At 35.4% G+C, this 23778-nt stretch overlaps 1 protein-coding gene across 14 annotated transcripts in view; it reads left to right on the top strand.

The window, feature by feature from the left end:
- KYNU (kynureninase) overlaps positions 1-23778 on the top strand; it is a 137999-nt gene that overhangs the window by 102463 nt on the left and 11758 nt on the right. For 12 of the 14 annotated variants that reach the window (XM_044935814.1, XM_044935811.1, XM_025276847.2 and 9 more), the window contains 2 exons: positions 14903-14955; positions 17217-17302. In XM_044935814.1, the coding sequence (XP_044791749.1) occupies positions 14903-14955; positions 17217-17302 (139 nt within the window). Of the gene's footprint in view, positions 1-9182; positions 10379-14902; positions 14956-17216; positions 17303-23778 lie in introns of those variants that run through there. The other 2 variants (XM_006068166.3, XM_006068167.3) reach the window with 2 other exon arrangements.

The raw sequence follows: 23778 nt of genomic DNA, 5'->3' as shown, positions 1-23778 counted from the left end.
GGAGAATTAAAGACTTATGTCTGTTCAAATGATGCTAAGTTACTCAAATGGCATACTATTGTTTCATTTATCAACTACAAACATATTTCTTGAGCATCTACTAGGCAAAGCAGTATGAAAACACTGGGAATTCAGAAATATCGTCTTGGAATTTATCATTCAGTGTGACAGGGAAAAGAGAGAGAGAAATTGGAGAAACCTTTTCCTATTGACTGGAGAAATCCTAACTTTTAGTCAGACTGAGAGGGAACAGGCAGTGGTGGGTGTTCTAGGCAGGATCATCGAGGTCCTTGTGTTTCAAGTTAGAAGTTTGATTTTTATCTTAAAAACAAATGAGCTCAACTCTCAACACCTTTCCAGGTCTTGGTTTAATTATGGGAAAAATAAATAGTTACACCTGGACATCTCTAAGATTCGCTTCCAGTTTTTAAACTCTGATTCTCTAGGAATAAATATGAAGCTTTGAAAAAGGCAAACTGCTGATAAGGATAACTCAGAAACTAAAACCAGTTTAATGGAAATCTATGCATATTTATGAGTCTGATGACCCTCTTCCCTTCCTTTTTTTTTTTTATGTAATAGGTGGATACAGTAAAGCCCAGTAAGTTGAGACAAATTTGTAACAAACTTTACTGTAATCTTCTCATCTTTGTCTTTTCTCAAGTATGGAAGAGTGCCCTCTTCCCATTTCTTAAAGTTCAGCTGCCAAAAAATTTTATTATGAAAATTAAGACTATATAAAAGCGATGTGAATGAATAAATTTCTCATTCTGTCCTGAATGAATAAATTTCTCATTATGTCCTGAATGAATAAATTTCTCATTATGTCCTGAATAAAACAACCTTTAAGAAACTTTTGATTCTGTGAAACTTGATTATTTGATGAGGATTTTAAGTACTACCCTTTCACTTGAGGTTAGCTTATAGAAGTGAAGGAAGAAACCGCAACCCACTACAGTATTCTTGCCTGGAGAATTCCACAGATGGAGGAGCCTGGTGGGCTATAGTCCATGGGGTTACAAAGAGTCAGACATGACTGAGTGACTAACACACACACACACACACACACACACACACACACACTAGCTTTTAGAGGACATTAGGATATGACAGGCATTCAAACTTATCTACAATTGCTATTACAGATTTTGCTTAAAAATAAACAATTATGCTATACCCCAAATGTTCTATTTTTTGTAATGCTGTAACAGTTTTGTTGATTCAACACATTTTTTGAAGTCATGTAAGCAGTAAGACAATTGTATTTAGTTCTAACTTGTGACCTCAAGAGACAAAGAGAGAAAGAAAAATAAGAGAAGAGGGGTGGGAGGGTAGGAAAAAAGAAAATGAGGAAAAGGGAAGAGAAGATGTAAAGGAAAAGGGAAAAAAGAAGAAACTTGCTCCCAATCAAGTTTACATTTCTAAGCACAGACTTAAATTATTAAATGTATGGTAATAAACTGCCAAATAAAGGACATTATGAAAGCAGTTTTTATGCAAATATACTTTCTTAGAAAAGACTGTGATCTAATTTCTTCATATGTTGGAATGTGTTCCAATGATTAATTGCATTTTTAACAGAAGTCAGGAAAACTGGTATAAGCTGTTTTGTTTAGTTTTGGTGAGTTATAGAGTGAGGAGAGGTAAGGGGTTTGCAGAATAATTTGAACTAATTCAGTGCATGAAATATTTACGGATTCATACTGGAGATTCTGCCATTAAAGGCTTGCTAAGGAGATCAAGGAGCATTTGGATATTTCATTTTATAACTCTTAGCATCCAAAATCATATTCGGTGGATCCCTGGTGGTTTCCTCTTACTGAATCTGAATATCACGTCTCAAAGATGCCTTTATTATAAGTGCTGCTTTCCATTTGATAATACTTATTTGAAAATCCTTTTAGGAAATTTATGATGTTCAAAGAACAAAAAGCCTATTAAAATCTTTACTTTTTTATTATTTATTGGATCTCTTCCAACAACTCCTCTCAAAATTCTGCTAATATCTTCATTCCAAGTAAATTAACTCCCTGTTTGATTTTTAATTTTTGATGGCAAGAGATTAAAATTTCTATCCAAGTATGATGATATAGCATCTTAATTTTTGTTATTCATATTCAGCTCATAGACATGATTTATGAGCCTGTTGTGATAATAGCTACTTATAACCTAATTTAATGGTTTTTAATTTTACTTCATTAGCTTTAGAATATTTGCTTATTAGAATTCATGCTAAAGTTTCATTTATTTTTTTTAATTTTCTTCATTATATATATATATTTTTTTAATTTTATTTTATTTTAAACTTTATAATATTGTATTGGTTTTGCCAAATATCGAAATGAATCTGCCACAGGTATACATGTGTTCCCCATCCAGAACCCTCCTCCCTCCTCCCTCCCCATACCATCCCTCTGGGTCGTCCCAGTGCACCAGCCCCAAGCATCCAGTATCGTGCATCGAACCTGGATTGGCGACTCGTTTCATATATGATATTATACGTATTTCAATGCCATTCTCCCAAATTATCCCACCCTCTCCCTCTCCCAGAGTCCAAAAGACTGTTCTATACATCAGTGTCTCTTTTGCTGTCTCGTACACAGGGTTATTGTTACCATCTTTCTAAATTCCATATATATGCGTTAGTATACTGTATTGGTGTTTTTCTTTCTGGCTTACTTCACTCTGTATAATAGGCTCCAGTTTCATCCACCTCATTAGAACTGACTCAAACGTATTTTTTTTCATGGCTGAGTAATACTCCATTGTGTATATGTACCACTGCTTTCTTATCCATTCATCTGCTGATGGACATCTAGGTTGCTTCCATGTCCTGGCTATTATAAACAGTGCTGAGATAAACATTGGGGTACACGTGTCTCTTTCAATTCTGGTTTCCTCAGTGTGTATGCCCAGCAGTGGGATTGCTGGATCATAAGGCAGGTCTATTTCCAGTTTTTTAAGGAATCTCCACACTGTTCTCCATAGTGGCTGTACTAGTTTGCATTCCCACCAACAGTGTAAGAGGGTTCCCTTTTCTCCACACCCTCTCCAGCATTTATTGCTTGTAGACTTTTGGATCACAGCCATTCTGACTGGTGTGAAATGGTACCTCATAGTGGTTTTGATTTGCATTTCTCTGATAATGAGTGATGTTGAGCATCTTTTCATGTGTTTGTTAGCCATCTGTATGTCTTCTTTGGAGAAATGTCTATTTAGTTCTTTGGCCCATTTTTTGATTGGGTCATTTATTTTTCTGGAATTGAGCTGTAGGAGTTGCTTGTATATTTTTGAGATTAGTTGTTTGTCAGTTGCTTCATTTGCTATTATTTTCTCCCATTCTGAAGGCTGTCTTTTCACCTTGCTTATAGTTTCCTTTGTTGTGCAGAAGCTTTTATTACATTTCTTTTGCATTTTGATTTACCTTTCCTATATTCCAAGTGGTGAGGGTTTTAAAATGAATTTAACTTTCCCAGAGGTTTTTTGAAATGTATTTTGAGTTTGAATAAATATTCTTTGAAATAATCATTTCTTTATTGACTTTAAACAGTCCCCATTTCATTTGTTGAGGCTTCAAGGTGCAATATATGATTGATATGCTTATTCAGATTCACTGTATTAGATCCATAGGTTCACACATTGAACCTCTTCCTTCAAGAAGAGGAAATGACTACAGAGATTATCAAAGATCAGAAGGAATTTTTTTTTTTTTTTTCAGGAGAAACATTGTATGTAAATAGAATGTGGCTGTCATCTAGCCTGGTGTTTTGCTAGGTCAGAACCCCAAGTGTAGTATTTAAGTAATCTAAGGAATATTGCTTTTTTTTTTTAAAGAATCCCTGATGAATTAAAAAAAAAAAAAAACTGTCTCAGGTGATTTTGCATATGTTTATGAATATACTTGGTCATGATGGGCCATATCTACATTTTGGGCTTCAAGGACCAATAATTGTATTATCTTCGACAATTTATACAGAGTCTTGGAACCTCAGTTTTCTCATTTTATAATGAGGATGATAACACTATCTACATTATATGATTCTTTTGAAGATTAAGTGATTGTTTAGAACTATGTCTGACATAATGAAATCTCAATTAACATTTGTTTTTGTTGCTCTCAAAATTAACAAAAAAACTTATGAGAACCTAAATCAGGAAGAACTCACATATTCCTAAGTCAAATTCTTTTTGAGTATTTTTACAAGATCTTTGCTTAAGGTTTGAGGACAGTCAATCACTTGTTTTCACATTGTTCATTTTTATTATTTGGAAAATAATATGGGGAAAAGATTTATCTCTCAAACATATTATCTTAATAAAATATATTTTCCTTTTCTTATTTAAATTAACAGTGATTTTCAAAATTTTAATCTAGTTATGGTAAAAGTTATATGAGTATGGGGTCTTATATTAAAAATATATCATTGATGGTGTTTATCATGAAAATATTCAGAATATTCAGAAAGTAAAGAAGAGATTCTAAGATTTTTTACTTCACAAGGAATTAAGTGTAAAAAGAAATTTTAATAAGACAAAGTGTCATTCTCTTGTTGTAATATGCCATTTAAATTATTATTTTTATCATGTAAAAGTATAGAGTGATTAAATTTAGAAAGCTGCAATTATTTTCATAGAAATAACATTTAGAATTTCATTAAGATTATTTATACTACAAACGATTACAAGAATATGACAATTATTAATACTTTATATCAGAATAAATATTCAATGAAGAAAAGCATCGCGTGAAAAATCAGTAACAGAAACCATTAACCACTACTGACTTCAGGACTCTGAAGCACACACAACATGGAAGATCTCCTCCATCCTATTTTTTCATAATCGTAAAAGTGTTTATATTATGGTTTGTTGAATTCTTCTGATGAATATTTTCTTCAAGTTATTGCTTTGTTAACAGAATTCAATGATGTTACTGTCACATCTAGATATTAGACTTTCCTGCCATACATTTGATCCTCTGGCTCTGAAGCACTCTGACCCAGAGTGATAATCATTAGGGAATTATGGTATAAAAAGCCTCTATAAAGAGTCATTGTTTTCTTTCTTCTGTTGTTCTTACTCTACTTCTCTTAATGAGTTCAATAACTAGGTTGATGAAACTGAAACTCCTCACCCTTTCTGAGTCTCCAATTTCATTTTTTTCAGTATTTAAATCCACTCAATATCTCACTCCTAACAAAATCTGTCAACAACTCTGCTTTCTTTAGCTCTTGTTTACTATCAAATGCCTAGGTTTTGGTCCATTTTCCCTCTCTCAGTTCTTTCCACTTTATTTCACCTGAATCCATTATTATTGATGAAAAGTCACAGGTCCCACCCACAGTTCTTAATACTGGGCCTCATAATGTCATAAACACCAGGAAACAAAGATGGGGGACTATGCACCCACCCTTTGTTGAATTAATATTTGTTTAATTAGCTTCTCACCCATACCCAAAGACTTTAAGCTTTTTGTGGGAAGGAACAATTCCTATTTTAGTTCACTCTACTATTTCTATCTTTTGCTTCTAGCAAGGTGTGTCATTAACTACTTTTGAAGAATTAATGATTGAAATATAGGAAAACTCTAATAAGCCTAATTTTTTTAATGTAATTTAATTAGTACTATAAATTACAGAAATGAGTCACTTATTAAAAGCATCAACTCTAGCTTCATGGTAACTTCCATTAAACTATTTTACTCTACTCTAGTTGAGTCTACTCTATTTAATTTTAGCTTCTGCTCTTCTGCTCAGCTTCTAGGCCCTGATGATCACGGGTTCTACTAGTTTATTGGTTCGTTAAGATACTTGTTTTGAACTCCCTCCTTCAACTTATTTCTGAGGATGTGTATATCAAACACAGTTTCTAACTGTGGGTCAGTATTCCTGCTCACTTACTGGGTAGGATATGGGCTTAACTAGCTATGTTCCTTTAGATGATCACTCAAACTCTGCAAGCCTTACTTTTTCAAACATAAAATGAGAGAAACAATACCTACCTCAGTATGTTGTTGCAGATTAAGTAAAGTGACTGAGACAATCTTGCCCAGTTTTCCAGCAAACGTGTCTTCATTTCTGCCCTTTTTTTCTTAGCAGTTCACTATGCAAAAGCTTTGCCCAGTCATGTCTTTTGAATAGGATTTCCTGTTGGCATGAGAACAGATAATCTGATTAGCTAGACTACTCTGAAATGTTATATAGGATGATATAATTTTCATCCAAAAGTGACATAGATGTAGGGGCCAAGGGTGATGGATGATAAAGAATTAGAATCTTCAACGGCACTAGTCCCAGAATCTTTTGTAATAAGCCACTGGATTATTGTCACTTAGTTGCTAAGTTGTGTCTGACTCTTTTGCAACCCATGGACTGTAGCCAGGCTCCTCTGTCCATGGGATTTCCCAGGCAAGACTGCTGGAGTATGTTGCCATTTCCTTCTCCAGGGGATCTTCTCAACCCAGGGATTGAACCAATGTTTCTTTCACTGCAGGTGGATTCTTTACCACTGAGCCACCTGGGAAGACCAAGCCACTGGATAGTAAAACACAATCTCTTTAGTGAATAAATTCAAAAGAGGTATATCATCATCAACTAATGAGGCAAATTGGAAGCAATTAAAATATTATATTTGTACTTTTTCAGATAAAAATTTAAAGTACTTTTATGGATTCGGTAAATAAAGCATAAAAATGACGCCTTGATCGCAGTTATAGAATCAGATCCAAGTATTTTTTTTTCTAAAGAAGAACACATTTTTCCTACTTATTCCTTTCAGATTTGGGTTATGAATATGTCATCAGTACTTTTGCTGCTGCTAAGTCACTTCAGTCATATCCGACTCTTTGCAACCCCATAGACGGCAACCCACCAGGCTCCCCCATCCCTGGGATTCTCCAGGCAAGAACAATGGAATGGGTTGCCATTTCCTTCTCCAATGCATGAAAGTGAAAAGTGAAAGTGAAGTCGCTCAGTTGTGTCCAACTCTTAGCGACCCCATGGACTGCAGCCTATCAGGCTCCTCTGTCCATGGGATTCTCCAAGCAAGAGTACTGGAGTGGGTTGTCATTGCCTTCTCCCATCAGTACTTTCAAGCATTGGCTATTATTTCCTCCTGTGATACCATGTTCATACACTAGGTCTTTGATTGTTTCTGTCAGATATATCCAGCAATCATAATTCATACTCTTGAATTTTTTAGTAGCACTACACAAACAAAAATGACAAATACCTAGTCTTTTTAATGAATGCAGAAAATTAAAGATAAGTTGCTAAATAATAAAAAAAAAGTATTGAAGTACTCTCCCAATGTTTATTTTGAAGCCGTTGAAAAAAAGGGAAAATTTGCCATTTTTTATGACCCTATTTCACAGCCACTGTATTTGCCTCAGATTTTTAAAAAGCATAATGCCAAGAGGAAATTTTGAATTCATTTCCAACAGAAAGCTTTATGTGCAAAACTGCTTATACATTGATTTTTAATTTGTAACTACAGAAATTTTCACGAACAAACTGCAGTATTTTTCTTTTCTTTCAAAAGATAAAAGTAATAAAACAATAATCAATGCCTCTATACTAAATGAAAGTGAATAAATCTACTTCATTAAAGCTAAAATTCCTTTCTTAATTCCTTCACAATAAACTGTGGAAAATTCTGAAAGAGATGGGAATACCAGATCACCTGACCTGCCTCTTGAGACACCTGTATGCAGGTCAGGAAGCAACAGTTAGAACTGGACATGGAACAACAGACTGGTTCCAAATAGGAAAAGGAGTATGTCAAGGCTGTATATTGTCACCCTGTTTATTTAACTTATATGCAGAGTACATCATGAGAAACGCTGGACTGGAAGAAGCACAAGCTGGAATCAAGATTGCCAGGAGAAATATCAATAACCTCAGATATGCAGATGACACCACCCTTATGGCAGAAAGTGAAGAGGAATTAAAGAGCCTCTTGATGAAAGTGAAAGAGGAGAGTGAAAAAGTTGGCTTAAAGCTCAACATTCAGAAAACGAATATCATGGCATCTGGTTCCATCACTTCATGCCAAATAGATGGGGAAACAGTGGAAACAGTATCAGACTTTATCTTTTTGGGCTCCAAAATCACTGCAGATGGTGACTGAAGCCATGAAATTAAAAGACGCTCACTCCTTGGAAGGAAAGTTATGACCAACCTAGATAGCATATTGAAAAGTAGAGACATTACTTTGCCAACAAAGGTCCGTCTAGTCAAGGCTATGGTTTTTCCAGTGGTCATGTATGGATGTGAGAGTTGGACTGTGAAGAAGGCTGAGTGCCGAAGAATTGATACTTTTGAACTGTGGTGTTGAAGAAGACTCTTAAGAGTCCTTTGGACTGCAAGGAGATCCAAGAAGTCCATTCTAAAGGAGATCAGCCTAGGGTGTTCTTTGGAAGGACTGATGCTAAACCTGAAACTCCAGTACTTTGGCCACCTCATGAGAAGAGTTGACTCATTGGAAAAGACCCTGATGCTGGGAGGTATTGGGGGCAGGAGGAAAAGGGGACGACAGAGGATGAGATGGCTGGATGGCATCACCAATTCAATGGACATGAGTTTGAGAGAACTCTGGAAGATGGTGATGGACAGGGAGGCCTGGCATGCTGCGATTCATGGAGTCGCAAAGAGTCGGACACGACTGAGCGACTGAATTGAACTGAATATTAATCTCAGTACACAGCATAGTTCCCTACTTGTTGAAAGAATAAGTTTTCAATAAATTCACATCATGATAAACATAAGTACCTCAAACAAATTGCACAGTGCTTTTGCTTTCCATTCACTTTATCTCATTGGTATAGCTCAGTTACATGTTCAAATTAACTTAAGATATGTCCTGATTCTGAATATTTAATACAAAGCATGTGAAAGCTTTGACAAATATATTTTTCATTTTATTATTGATTCCAGTTATCATCAGAAATTTGATAATTGTTTTAAAAGTTGTAAATGTCATCAGGTTACAAACTTAGGTACACAAGTAATTTTCTTTATTTTCGTCTATCAACTCATTTGATGCAGGAAATTCAATCTTGTAACTTGGAGGTATACTTAATGACTTTTGTTATTTTTCTCAGTAATTACAGAGTTTAAGCTCTGTCTGTTCAGAGTTTTTGTTTGTTTGTTTGTTTGTTTTATTTTTTGTCCTTTTCTCCTTAGGATACCATTTAAGATTGCAAAGGTGAATGATGTACACAGACATAGATAAAAGAGAGATATCCAGTCCACAGCCAACTCTGGGATCCATTAAACTGTGCCTGGCACTCCCTTGGTCATCTGCTTCCATTACTACTGCACCCTCCAAGATGTCTATGGAACTATCATGACAATATGCCCTTTATCTCAAGTTCCACTGGGGATACTGAGTCTCTTAGTCCCTTCAATTCTCTTCTCTGGTGGCACTGGAATTTCAGGATACTACCTTGGGTCTATTGAGTTAATATGATCCTAAGTTATAAGTAAAAGTGCTATCACAGGTCCATTCTGCTAACATTTTTATATGAAGACTACAGCACCAACCTGGCCTGGAAGAATTCTTACAAATGGTTTTATTGCCTAGTAGGTCTGAGGGAATATGTTGCAAGAGTTTTCTATCTACAGATCCCCTGAATGTATCTGGAGTTCCCACTGATTTCTCAACCATCCCAACTCCTATCCCCTAGAACTTAACTTTGGGCAGGGAGTGTAGCCAGTTCTGTATTAGGAGTATGAATCCAGTCTTTCTCTTCCCATTCTGAAGCTTCTCATTCCTCAGCATTCAGAACATTATGTTAATCATGGGAAACAGGAAATGGAAGAAATACTTTTTGTTTCTTCCACTCTCTTTTCTTTTTGCTGTTCATAGCATAAACTTTATGCTGGGCTACCATATGAGATATGATAATCAGAATTCAAAAATGTCTATATATTGCAAGTCAGAAGCCTTGGCTTTTAAGTACTACTGACTCTGTATAAGTTTCAAAATCTTGTCTTGGAACTCAAAGTTAAAAGGGGTTTGGGTACTATATGTATCCTTTGGAGCTTTCCACCTAACAAATGAACCTAACACAGTAAAATTTGATTCACTCTGGATAAGAAAGTTTAGGAAAATATTTGTAAATGATGAGAAAAATTTTAATTAAAGCCTTCAAAGTTTTTCTCTTTTACCACCCCAAATATTTTTTTCCAAACAATATATGTCAGTACATTATCCCTGAAGGCAGATTTTTCAAACAAGGGAAACTGGCAGTCATGGCATCCGACCCATCACTGCATGGCAAATAGATGGGGAAACAATGGACACAGTGAGAGACTCATTTTCTTGGGCTCCAAAATCACTGCAGATGGTGACTGCAGTCGTGAAATTAAAAGATGCCTGCTCCTTGGAACAAAAGCTATGACCAACCTAGACAGTGTGTCAAAAAGCAGAGATGTTACTTTATCGACAAGGATTTGTCTAGTCAAAGCTATGAGTTTTCCAGTAATCATGTATGGATGTGAGAGTTGGACCAGAATTGATGCTTTTGAACTGTGGTGTTGGAGAAGACTCTTGAGAGTCCCTTGGACTGCAAGGAGATCAAACCAGTCAATACTAAAGGAAATCAGTCCTGAATATTCATTGGAAGGACTGATGCTGAAGCTCCAATCCTTAGGCCACCTGTTGTGAAGAACTGACTCATTGGAAAAGACCCCAATGCTGGAAAAGATTGAAGGCAAAAAGAGAAAGGGACGACAAAGGATGAGATGGTTGGATGGCATCACCGACTCGACTGACATGAGTTTGAGCAATCTCCAGTGCATGGGTGCATGCACTGTGGGTCTCAAAGAGTCGGACATGACTGAGCAACTGAACTGGACTGAGAAATATCATACAAAGAAGGAGTAGAACCTAAAATGGACTATAAATTTTCTAGTAAGCTTTAGTATTTTATTCTGGAAAAATCATTTGACAACAATTCCTAAGTTGAATATTAAATGCACATCTAGAAATTTAGTAAACCAGATTTAAAAATCAGAAGATTCATTTAAAATCCACCTGTATAGAAAGAAAAAAAATAAAAGTGGAGAAGGAAGGTGGTGGGAAATTTGCCCTCCTTGTCTATGTATGTGTTTGGTCTTTGAACATGTTGTTTTGATTATCTGGAACACTCTTTCCTTTCTCTGTGCTGAAATATACACATTCTTTTGCTCATCAGAGCTTCCCCTGACCATCACCACCCTGGTTCAGCTGTCCTAACTCATGCTTCCCCTATCAACCATTTACCATACCTCACATCATTTGCATTAAAAACACTCCTCTACAAACATTAAGAGCTGGTCCCTGATCTCATGAACTTACATTCTAGTTGAGGAAGAAAAAATTAAAAAGTTAATTATTTAGTTCATAAAAATACTATATGTCCTATCCTAATATATTTTTTGGTTTCTGGTCTCTTGTAATCATTCCCTTTCAAGACACAGAATCCTTTTCTATTCACTTCTGATGTAATTCCTATATGATATTTTACAATATAAATTTGCCATAATTTATAAAACTAGTCTTTTATTGAAGACAGATCAGGCTATTTTCAATCTTCGATTATTACTGAAAGTTATACAATGACTATACTTATGCAAAATTCACTTCGTACTTGGACAAGTTCTTCTGAAGAGCTAAACTCCCAGATGTAAATTTTCCAGGTCAAAGACTATATGTATTTGCAAATTCCACAACTGTTATTCATTTGTTCTCTAGAGGGACACATCTATAATACGTATTCCAACAAGAATACATGACAGAAACTTATAAAATGTGTTAATATCAATAGAGTTCTTAATAAAACTTTGGAATTTTTGCCACTTTAAGAGGTAGGCAATGGTTATTTGTTGTTGTTCAGTCACCAAGTTTATGTCTGACTTTTTGTGACCCTGTGGACTGCAGCATGCCAGGCCTCCTTGTCCCCTGTCATCTGCCAGAGTTTGCCCACGTTCAAGTCCATTGCATTTCAGTTTAACTTTAATTTGTATTTTTCGTAACAATAAATGGATGGCCCTTTTAAAAAATAATTGAGAGCCATTTCCTTTTTCTGTCTATGTTGGTCATTTTTCTTGGGCTGTTACTTTTGCATTATGATCTCTAGGTATTTTTATACTAGAAAGTTTAGCTTCTTATGACATAAGTTGCAAATGATTTTTAAAAAAGAGATTGTCACATGATACAACTTTTTCCTATGATTTATTGGTCTATGGAGATGATCCTATAACTTTCTCTTTAGTTTTATTAATATGATGAATAGTATATTAATAGATTTGATCACTGTTTTCATTTTGACATTTTATAATGTTATAATGTTTTGTAGAAATATTCAACTTCATTGCTCTTATTTTTTAGGGATGTTTTACTATTATTTATTTCCCATATGGCATTAGAATTAGCTTGCAAGTCCTAAATGAAAACAAATAAAATCTATTTGTATATTTTATTGGGATTATGTAATGTATACACCAATTCAAGGAGAACTGACATTTTTCTTGATGTTGAAAATTATTCAACTCGATGTTCTTGTTCAGATTCAGGAATATTTTAAAAAATTTATGTAAATCTGAAATATTTTTTGTTAATATATCAGTTTGCTTTCAATTTCAATTTTTAATTTCACTCTTAAATTTAGTTCTCATATTAATTTATTAACAGATATTTAGTTCTCATATTAATTTTGTACCAGACTACCATGCTAAGTTATCTTTTTGTACATACCAGGTCCACAACTGTAAAATTTTAAAGCAGTGATAACTATCTATTTTTCAATTTTCAGCTGCAAAATATTAACATTAAAGAAAGCACTTTTGATGTTTCCCCATTACGTCCAGGTGTGAGTTGGATGTGAATAAAGCAGAAGTTAAAATTTTGGCCATAATTACATATAAATGCGTGCAATATATGTTTATCCTAAGATCAAACTCTAAATATTGTTATCTCTATTTTATAATTTTGAATATATATTCTTTCAAATATGATTTTTTAAATGGTATAATATTTCATAACATAAGCATGGTATAATTTATTTTATCTCTCTTACAAGATGCTGGGGTTGTTGTGACACGGTAAAGGGTACTGTGCTCATTGTCCTAGCACACACATTTAGTGCATCCAAGTAGTCTTTCGCATGAATCTGAAAAAGTAAAAGTACTTAGAAAACTGTACATAGCTTTAATTTATATTTTTTAAACTGTACTTCATAAAGATTTTATTACTTATTATACTCATTATTGAACAGAGTTTATTTATTTTTTACTGAATCCCTGATGAAAAAAGACATCTAAATTTTAAATAACTTTGCCAATTTAGTATCTTTCATCTTTATGTGGTTTCATATTTTTCAATTTTTACTAACATTGAGCTTTTTTCTTCCTGGAATTCATGGAGCATTTGCACTTCTCTTTTTATAAATGTCCGTGCATGCTTTGCGACTGGGCAGCTTTGGGGATACTACCCTTTCTCTGATGAAAAAACTTGGTGCAAACTCTTTTAAATGTGGCAAATAGCATCCTTCTCCCCATCATTGGGTCCTTTTAATTTTGTCCATCTTTTTAATACAGAATTTAAATGTGTATGAATATATGATATTATCCTTTATATTTTATTTGGTTTTCATAGATTCTACTTTTAAAAATCAAATAAATATGTGAATATATTTTCCTCACATTTGCATTTTTTCAAATGTTACATTTATCACTTATTATATAATTGTATGATCTGAGGACCATTTATATTTTCTGTCACTCTCCATTTGTCTCCCTGATGCTTCTCGTGAGAGTACTATCCTCATTTATTTAATGAATTTTGTAATATGGGCTTCCCTGATATCTTGGTAAAGAATCCACCTGCAATGCAGGAGACCCCAGTTCAGATTCTTGGGTCGGGAAGATCCCCTGGAAAACAGATAGGCTGCCAACTCCAGTGTTCTTGGGCTTCCCTTGTGGCTGAGCTGGTAAAGAATCCACCTGCATTGCGGGAGACCTGGGTTTGATCCCTGGGTTGGGAAGATCCCCTGGAGAGGAGAAAGGCTACCCACTCCAGTATTCTGGCCTGGAGAATTCCATGGACAGTCCATGGATGGAAACGCAAAGAGTCGGACATGACTAAACAACTTTCACTTTCACATGTAATGTAGAGCATATTCACCTTTATACTCTGTTTCAAAATTTATTATTTTTACTCATGTATTCTATATAAACATAAAAAAAATCGCCAACTTCAAAAAAAAAGTACATTGGAATTTTTAATTTTGGCAGTGTTAAAACTAGCATTTTATTTAGGAAGAGTTGATTATATCAAGAATACTGTATTTGTCTCTTTCTCAAACTTTATATTTTCTTCATACTATTTGTAATTTTTATCTAATAAGTACACACACATACATATGATTTTTCCTGTATATTTTGTACTTTATGTCTGGCCAATTAACATTCTTATGAAACTCTGAAAGTAACCAATTTCTCTAGAAAATTATTAAAATTTCAACAATTTAGAGGTTATTTTTATGTCATTTCCCTTTAGGATTCCTATTGTAAAAAGAATACATTACTGTATTAATCACTTTTCTTTGTTTTCACCTTTTTTAAAATCTAAAGAAACAACATTTTTGTTCATTTTATATTAAACAACAAGGTCATTAAATATAGCTCTTCAGATTATTTAACTTTGCAAGTATATAACCAGTAATATGAAAAAAATTGATTTTTATTCTCTCTCTGAGGTTATAAATATTAACTGTATTATGATATCACATAGCATTTATATGCTTAAGTATTTGATGACTCATATCACAAATGATTTTAATATGAAGGCCCAAGAGTCCTATATTAATTCTGACTATATTTATAGACCAAAATCTCTAATGTTACTATATATGTTTTAGGTTAGTGGGATGGTTCGGCCATGAACTAAGCACCAGATTTAACATGGATAACAGTAAGTATATTCAACTTTACTTCACAAGCATTTTATTTTAAGTTTATTTCAGTTTTCATCTTTGTATGATATGTAATATGCATGCCTCATGGAAAGTGCACTTTGAAAATGCCACTAAGAATACTTAAAATAAGGAATGACATTTCCTCAATGTAAGACTAAGTATTCATAGATTTTAGCATGATTTTGAGTCTATCCTTTTATAGGGAAATAAGAAGAAGCAAAATCTAAAATACAGAATTCAGGTCTCACCAATACGGAGTACCTAAACCATCAGACAGCGGGGACAGAAAGGAATCATTGTCCTTATAGTCAGGCCCAGAGAGACTTAGGTATCACGTTTATTGGTTTCGTGATGCTGTACAAATTTGATCATTTTGGACTTTTAATTTTCTCCTCATGTATCTAATGTGAATAATAATATCTATTTCAGAGTTTGGTTTGAGGGTAAAACATGTTCAAAGCTGTAAACCAAGAAGCATACTAATTAATAAATGTTCAATTTTATCCCTCTCTTTTCCCAAATTGTCCTCCTTTTGTGGCTTTTGCCACCAGCATGCTTATGTGTGTGCTAAATCACTCAGTCATGTCCAACTCTGTGCCACCCTATGGATTGTAGCCTGTCAGTCTCCTCTGTCAGTGGGATTCTCCAGACAAGAATACTGGAGTGGGTTGCCATGCCTTCTTCCAGGGGATCCTACCCCCTCCTAATGGATCAAACTTGCATCTCTTATGTCTCCTGCATTGGCAAGCTGGTGCTTTACCACTAGTACCACCTGATAAGCCCACTTTCACCACATACCAAACAGTAACCCCAGTGGGTAGAAATTAAAGTACATAATTAGTGCAGGGAGTTCTTAAACTGCCCTACTTCTCTTTCCTGAGTGACTTTATTCTTCCGTCACATGGGATACAGAAAACTTCCTAAATGTTCTGAGAAATCAACTTAAACTTGATCCTTTAGACTGCTTCCAATCCTGAGATTTGATGTTACATATATACACATTTGCACCAACCAAGATGCAAAGGATAAAGATGGGTCCTTTGAGTCAAATCAGGAAAGCTATATTTTATCTTAGCTGCTGAATCATGAGCTCTTTTATACAGTTATTTAAATTGTTTGTAATAGGTTTTCTTATCTGTAAATAAGGAAGTTGGATTAGATCAGGAGTGGGCAAAGTGTTTTTTTCTGTGAAGGTTCAGACTGTAGATATGTTAAGCTTTGGAGGCTAACTGTGGCAAGTGCACAGCTCTGCTATTGTGGTGCTAAAGCAGCCATAGAAATATATAAATAGGTGAACAGGGCTATGTTCCAATAAACGTTTATTTACAAAATAAGGAGTGGGCCAGATGTGACCCATAGGACGCAGTCTGACTAGCCCTCATTAGATGAATATCTAAAGACCCAGAAAATTCTCTCACTCTAAGTCAGTATTAGTTTTCAATTTGCTCTAACTAGTCATTTTAACTATTGGATTTAGCTTGCAGCTATTCAATATAATTAATTATATGACAATATTGTCTGTTATTAACTTACCTTTTCAATATATTCTTAGGCAGATCATTTTTGTAAACCACATTTTTTCCTCTTTTCTAAGAGAAGTCACTTGATGTAGTAATTCTAGCGTTAAAAGTCAGCTTCATACATCATTTCACTCACATTTCTGCCTTTGGAGGGTATTACAATTACAAGCCATTCAAGTCTTGATATTTTGCTGTCATTGACATGGTTTCTGGTTTGGAAGCCTCTGTGGACTGTGACCCATGGAGACTGCACCGCCATTAGGTCTCAGGTGGGGATGAGGGAGAGGTTTGCTGCTGCATCAAGGCCTGGGCCCGACTGGCGGACGGCTGTAGCGAGAGCGCTGGAGCTCTGTGGAATGCAGCCCTGGGGCCCCCAGTTCACCTGCCAGTTCCAAGGCCTAAGGCACCGATCCGTCTCTCACTGTGCTCTCCTCTACGAGCACCACTGCCAGGCTGACTGTTAACACAGCGGGACCTCTAACTGCCTGCTAAGAATCTCGCACTAGAAGCTGTGTGCCCACCCTGCCCTATTACAGGGGCAGACAAGATGGAAGTTGCAGGTGAAGGAAAAATATACCAGTATTTTAGGTCTGTGAAGTTTCTTTTAATTATCTCAAAACTCTTGGGAATAAAAGCTTTTAAGTCTTACATTTTTTTCCTTCTACTTTACTGTCATTAAAATATCCATAAAGGACACTTTTTAGATACATCCTATAAAAGTGATATTAATTTTTCAGAACTGCAGTTAATCCCTGGAGTCAATGGATTCCGAATCTCAAATCCTCCCATTCTGTTGGTCTGTTCCTTACATGCTAGTTTAGAGGTAAGTGATCTATGCATCAAACTTCCCACATTGTCACCTTTTCTTTATCTGATTCTGACATGCTGTCATATTTTATCTGTTAAGCAGCTAGGTTAATATGCACTGTGCATAAACATTGAACAAAGGGCAGGGTTCTCCTACAGGAGAGTGACTGTGGCTCATGTCACCCTTTGTTTATATCTCCAGCCCCCAGCACAAGGCTTGGCACAGTATTGGTACTTAATGTTCAATAGAACTTAGTTGGGGAGACGTATATTTAGTTCCACTTAGAATTTGTGTGAACTTGAATGAGTCACTGGATCTTCTATTAGTCTTTCTATATGGAAAATAAGCCTGAAATATTTAAGTCTTGGTTAATTCACTCATTCAAACATTTATTTAAAAATTATCATGTGTTGGACAATGTTGTGATTACTGGGGCCTCATTTCTTCTAGTTCTGTGAGTCAGTGAGCTGACAAAGTGCCATATGGCAAAATTATAGGAGGACTTACTTTAAGGGGTGAGGGAAGTATGAATAGTCAGAGTAAAGCAGAGACTAAGTAAGCTTGTCCCATGAGATAGGGTGTATTTTCCCCCTTATTGGGGTTTCTATGTCATTATATCCATGTGTAATCTTTACTGTTACTGGCTTAGTATTTTTCTTTAAGTTCATTCATATTTTTACTTGAAAGTAGTCTCACTCGAAATTATAATACTCAAAGGGTCAGTTTGGTTTTCTAGACATGCATATGTCTATTATTTCTATATATCTAGGTACTTACCTATAACTATTCATTTATACACACATATTCCAATCCCAAAGAAAGGCAAAGCCAAAGAATGCTCAAACTACCGCACAGTTGCACTCATCTCACATGCTAGTAAAGTAATCCTCAAAATTCTCCAAGCCAGGCTTTAGCAATACGTGAACCATGAATTTCCTGATGTTCAAGCTGGTTTTAGAAAAGGCAGAAACCAGAGATCAAATTGCCAACATCTGCTGGATCATCAAAAAAGCAAGAGAGTTCCAGAAAAACATCTATTTCTGCTTTATTGACTATGCCAAAGCCTTTGACTGTGTGGATCACAATAAACAGTGGAAAATTCTGAAAGAGATGGGAATACCAGACCACCTGACCTGCCTCTTGAGAAACCTATATGCAGGTCAGGAAGCAACAGTTAGAACTGGACATGGAACAACAGACTGGTTCCAAATAGGAAAGGAGTACGTTAAGGCTGTATATTGTCACCCTGTTTATTTAACTTATATGCAGAGTACATCATGAGAAACGCTGGACTGGAAGAAGCACAAGCTGCAATCAAGATTGCCAGGAAAAATACCAATAACCTCAGATATGCAGATAACACCACCCTTATGGCAGAAAGTGAAGAGCAACTACAAAGCCTCTTGATGAAAGTGAAAGTGGAGAGTGAAAAAGTTGGCTTAAAGCTCAACCTTCAGAAAACGAAGATCATGGCATCCGGTCCCATCACTTCATGGGAAATAGATGGGGAAACAGTGGAAACAGTGTCAGACTTTATTTTTCTGGGCTCCAAAATCACTACAGATGGTGACTGCAGCCATGAAATTAAAAGACGCTCACTCCTTGGAAGGAAAGTTATGACCAACCTAGATAGCATATTCAAAAGCAGAGACATTACTTTGCCAACAAAGGTCCGTCTAGTCAAGGCTATGGTTTTTCCTGTGGTCATGTATGGATGTGAGAGTTGGACTGTGAAGAAGGCTGAGCGCCAAAGAATTGATGCTTTTGAACTATGGTATTGGAGAAGACTCTTAAGAGTCCCTTGGACTACAAGGAGATCCAACCAGTCCATTCTGAAGGAGATCAGCCCTGGGATTTCTTAGGAAGGAATGATGCTAAAGCTGAAACTCCAGTACTTTGGACACCTCATGCGAAGAGTTGGCTCACTGGAAAAGACTCTGATGCTGGGAGGGATTGGGGGCAAGGGGAGAAGGGGACGACAGAGGATGAGATGGCTTGATGGCATCACTGACTCGATGGATGTGAGTCTGAGTGAACTCTGGGAGTTGGTGATGGACAGGGAGGCCTGGTGTGCTGAGATTCATGGGGTCACAAAGAGTCGGACACGACTGAGCGACTGAACTGAACTGAACTGAATAATGCATATACATGTATATGCATATACATATACACGTCTTCTAATTATTTGGATATCAGATATTCATTAGTTTCATTTATTTATAAATTAATTAATTTCATAAATTAATTTGTTTCATTCATTTCATATTCATTAGATTGAGACAAAAATTTATCTAAGTAAATATATATTGTTAATAATATATACTCTATGATAATGAGCTTCCCCAGTGGCCCAGTAGTAAAGTGTGCCTGCAATACGGGAGACACAGGAAGAGCCTTCGGTTCAATCCCTGGGTTGGGAAAATTCCCTGGAGAAGGAAATGGAAACTCATTCCAGTATTCTTGCCTAGGAAATCCTATGGACAGAGGAGCCTGATGGGCTATATAGTCCACGGGGTTGCAAAAGAGTTGTCAGATACAACTTAGTGACTAAAACAACAACAAATATGATAATGGTATTAATACACATATTAAAGAAATGCATATTTTATATACATAAGGTATATTTTAAGTAAATATACATATATATTTCTAATAGAGATCTTAAATATATAGAGATTAAAATAAAAATTTGATTTTTTAAAAGTATTGAAAGCCTCCTAAAATCATCTCGTTTAGGAAATTCTGTTGTGCCGTATTCCAGCATGAGTGACTAGATAAAGACTTTCAAAATCTCTTCCAAATCTAAAAGTCTAGAACTCTGTGATAATTCTCAGCAACTTCTCATTCTGGCCACTGGACGGCAGTGTCAAGTTCCTCTGTTTTTACACAGCTTCACCAGTAGATAGTAGTAATCAACTCGTTTCATTTCATCCCAATTTGAAAAAAAAAAAAACACCTACTCAATGTGACCACTAGATGGAGCTTGTGCTATTTTCAGGTTTTGGCAGATTTTTCTGTTTTGCATTGAAATAGACCCAGTAACAAGATTTCTCAGTGTTACAAATTATATTTGGGGAAGGGTGGGGAAGTGATTAAATCTGCTTGGCAAACCAAATAATGATATTTGACTTGTTTTTAAAATATTCAGCCTGAGGCACAGTTCCATTAAACATTTTTGTTTTTTAAGAAAATAACGCTTTGCAAACTTTGCAAACTTATATCAGGGAGAAGATGAATTATTAATACAATAAGGAGAAAAGAAATAAGGCACAAAAGCATACCTTAGAAAGAAGTAGCACTTAAAGTTATTTCCTCTGATTTTACTCATCTTTGCAAATTATTTCCTAGCCATATCTAGAAAATGTCTTTTAGACACTCATCGGTATTCTTTGCAGTGGACTGACTTCAGTATTCACCTCTTCTGCCACAGAAAAAAACAGATTCCTGTTTTCCCTACCAATAGTTTTGCTCCACACTATATAACAGTCACCTAGATATGATTTTTATTCTCAGCTGGAATCTGAAAACTGATGTATCTTCTACTTTAATATCTAAACTTAAACCTAAGAAAATGACCCTAAAGCCCCAGAAAAGGGATGTACACTTCTCTTGAGTTTCTCATCACTTAAGTATTTCTCTGCAGCCTCATGGAAATACCTTATTAAACAATTCACTGTTGAGGCTATGTTTTTACCAAAATTATCTTTAAATAATCAAACCTTAAGTTAAAGAAAGTATTTTCTAAATTCTTATTCCCCATTATAAATTGCAAAATTCTGAAATTACAAAATAATATATTTCCCATTCTCTAGGTAACTTTAAAGTCTTTCAAATGCTTCTGAATTTGCTATATGACTATCAATGAATTAGCAGATTCAGCACTTAGCTTATTTATTTAAAAATTTTGAATATAGGAGATTAGTCGAAGTTTGAGTAAGTAAAAGAAATAAACACACAAATCAAACATTTGTTATCTCTACTTCCCATTCGAAAAGTATTCTTACACAGTAAAATGCCAACTGAAGGAGAGATTTTATACTTAAGAATCTATATATATTGGGACTTCCCTAGTGGTCCAGTTGGAGAAGGCAATGGCACTCCAGTACTCTTGCCTGGAGAATCCCATGGACAGAGAAGCCTGGTAGGCTGCGGTCCATGGGGTTGCTAAGAGTCGGACACGACTAGGAAACTTCACTTTCACTTTTCACTTTCATGCATTGGAGAAGGAAATGGCAACCCACTCCAGCGTACTTGCCTGGAGAATCCCAGGGACAGGGGAGCCTGGTGGGCTGCCGTCTATGGGGTCACACAGAGTCGGACACGACTGAAGCGACTTAGCATAGCATAGTGGTCCAGTGGCTAATACTACACGCTCCCAATGCAGGGGGCCTGGCTAGACCCTAGAGGCTGCAACTAAGAGTTTGCATGCTACAACTAAAGATGCTGCACGCCGCAACGAGGACTGACATTCCTGTGAGCGAAAACAAAGATCTGGTACAGCCAAATAAATAAATATTAAATAAAAATTGCAAAAAAAATGAATTGATGCACATCGATATGATTACAGATTTGTAATACAAAGAATTTTTTTAAATGAGTTATGGCATTGTTCACAATGTGTATTTGATTGAGGCATATGATGAAAAATAACACCTTATAATCAGTTTCAAACTGAAATCGGGTTTCTTTATACTGTTATCTATTTAATAATTTATGCAACAATTTTAAAAATACTGTAGATAAAGAGGAAGAATAAGGTAGGAAGCAGGAGGCAAATACTCCATCCCTTACTGTGGCCCTAAGTATGACCTTAAACAAATGATAACTACTCTTGAATTCATTTGCCTCAACCTTTTAATAAAGATGTTTGAACCAGATTACTTCAGAGGTCACCTCAATCTTCCAATTAGTAAACATGACATTAAACAGCACTTATATTTTATTTCGAAGGGTCCTATTTATACATAACAACAGGTAGGCAATATAATTATTTAAATAGCTTCAAAATATAAAATTAGAGCATTCAATTAAAATATAGGGCAAGTCAGAAGAAATGTACTCTGCATTTCCTCAGAAAGTTATTAGGCACCCAATTTTCAGAACTTAAGAGTTGAGAACATCATGTTATACTTATTTTTCCTATTTAAAATTATCTAACTTTTCTAACTTTGAATTTATTTTAGCTAGTAAGAAAAATAACCTAAGTAGTGGAAATTCTGCCAAGAATTCTGTTATAAGCTGAATATTTTCAAACTACACTTTTCATTTTTCCTAATTAAAAAAAAGAAAAAAAGATTTCCACACTGTTGAGAGCACGAAAATAATGAGAAGTAAAAAAAAAAAAAAAGGCTGTGGGGGACATTTACTCTACTTCACTGTTAACTCCTATTATCCCCTCTTAATATGTTTAACTGAGGCCTCTGAAGAGACTTTTACACCCTGTGAGAAGAATTTAAAGCCACTTCAGAATGCAGCTTCTCTTGTTATAGTTGTAATGTGGAAAATAGTTTTACATTTAAACATTATTTGATTATTAACAAAGAGTACTGATATGTTAAAATCAAGATATTTGTCATGAAAAACATTTGCTTTCTTGTTATCAAATCTGCAAGAGCAAAACTTCATTTAAAAAACCCTATAATCTTAATATCCCCCAAAGTCTTACTGACTTATGAATACAAGTGAAATGTCATTAAAAGTACTAATTTACACAGTGCCCCCATCTGCACCTTATGGGACCCAAAGCAGACCCAGAAAGTTTACTAGAATTACTTAAATAATTAAAATGTCTTCAAAGTACTATGAATCGCCAAAGAGAAGCTTGGAAAGATTCCTGTTTTTGTTTTTAATTCCAAGCCTGACAGACCACTGGGTGGACCACACTTTATCTGTTCCTTGCTCCTGTCTTCTGTGAGAAAGTTGATTCTTGAATCAGGCTCTCTGATGGCCATTTTGTTTTACACAGGAAATGAAGAGATGCCTCCTACCAAACTCCATGTAACGAGGGTTACCTGAATACTAAAGCAGCATTTTTTGCACTGAATATGTCAGATATTAGCTTCTACTTTCAGCGGAAGTCTTTCCAGGTTGCAGACACAGTCCATGAGGTCTGGTTGGGGAAACAGACAGATACCTTTCTACTGTCTGATACTCCTCTCTTCTTTCAATATATTAACTAAAATATAACTCCCACCTTCTCCTTCAGCCAAATACATACCCTCTGCAATAGGTCAAGAAAATCTATGCCTGGACAGTTTGAGTCCTATTAGAATGCCTACCCACACATGCCATGTGTATATACAGAAAGAACTATTTTCATAGACTTCATAAAGTATAGATATCACCAAATGACCCTATTTTTGCTCTGTGCCTACCATGATACAGAAAAGGGACATTAAGTGGCCTGCCAGTGCATCATTCTCTGTTTGCAGTTCATTCAGTTCTTATATGTAGGATATATTTTTAAACTCTACTTGACCTTAAGAGATAAG

This window comes from Bubalus bubalis, chromosome 2 (assembly GCF_019923935.1).
Source record: "Bubalus bubalis isolate 160015118507 breed Murrah chromosome 2, NDDB_SH_1, whole genome shotgun sequence".
Lineage (NCBI taxonomy): Eukaryota > Metazoa > Chordata > Mammalia > Artiodactyla > Bovidae > Bubalus > Bubalus bubalis.
Note: the sequence above shows the minus strand (reverse complement) of the source record. Positions and strands in the feature narration are given on the sequence as shown.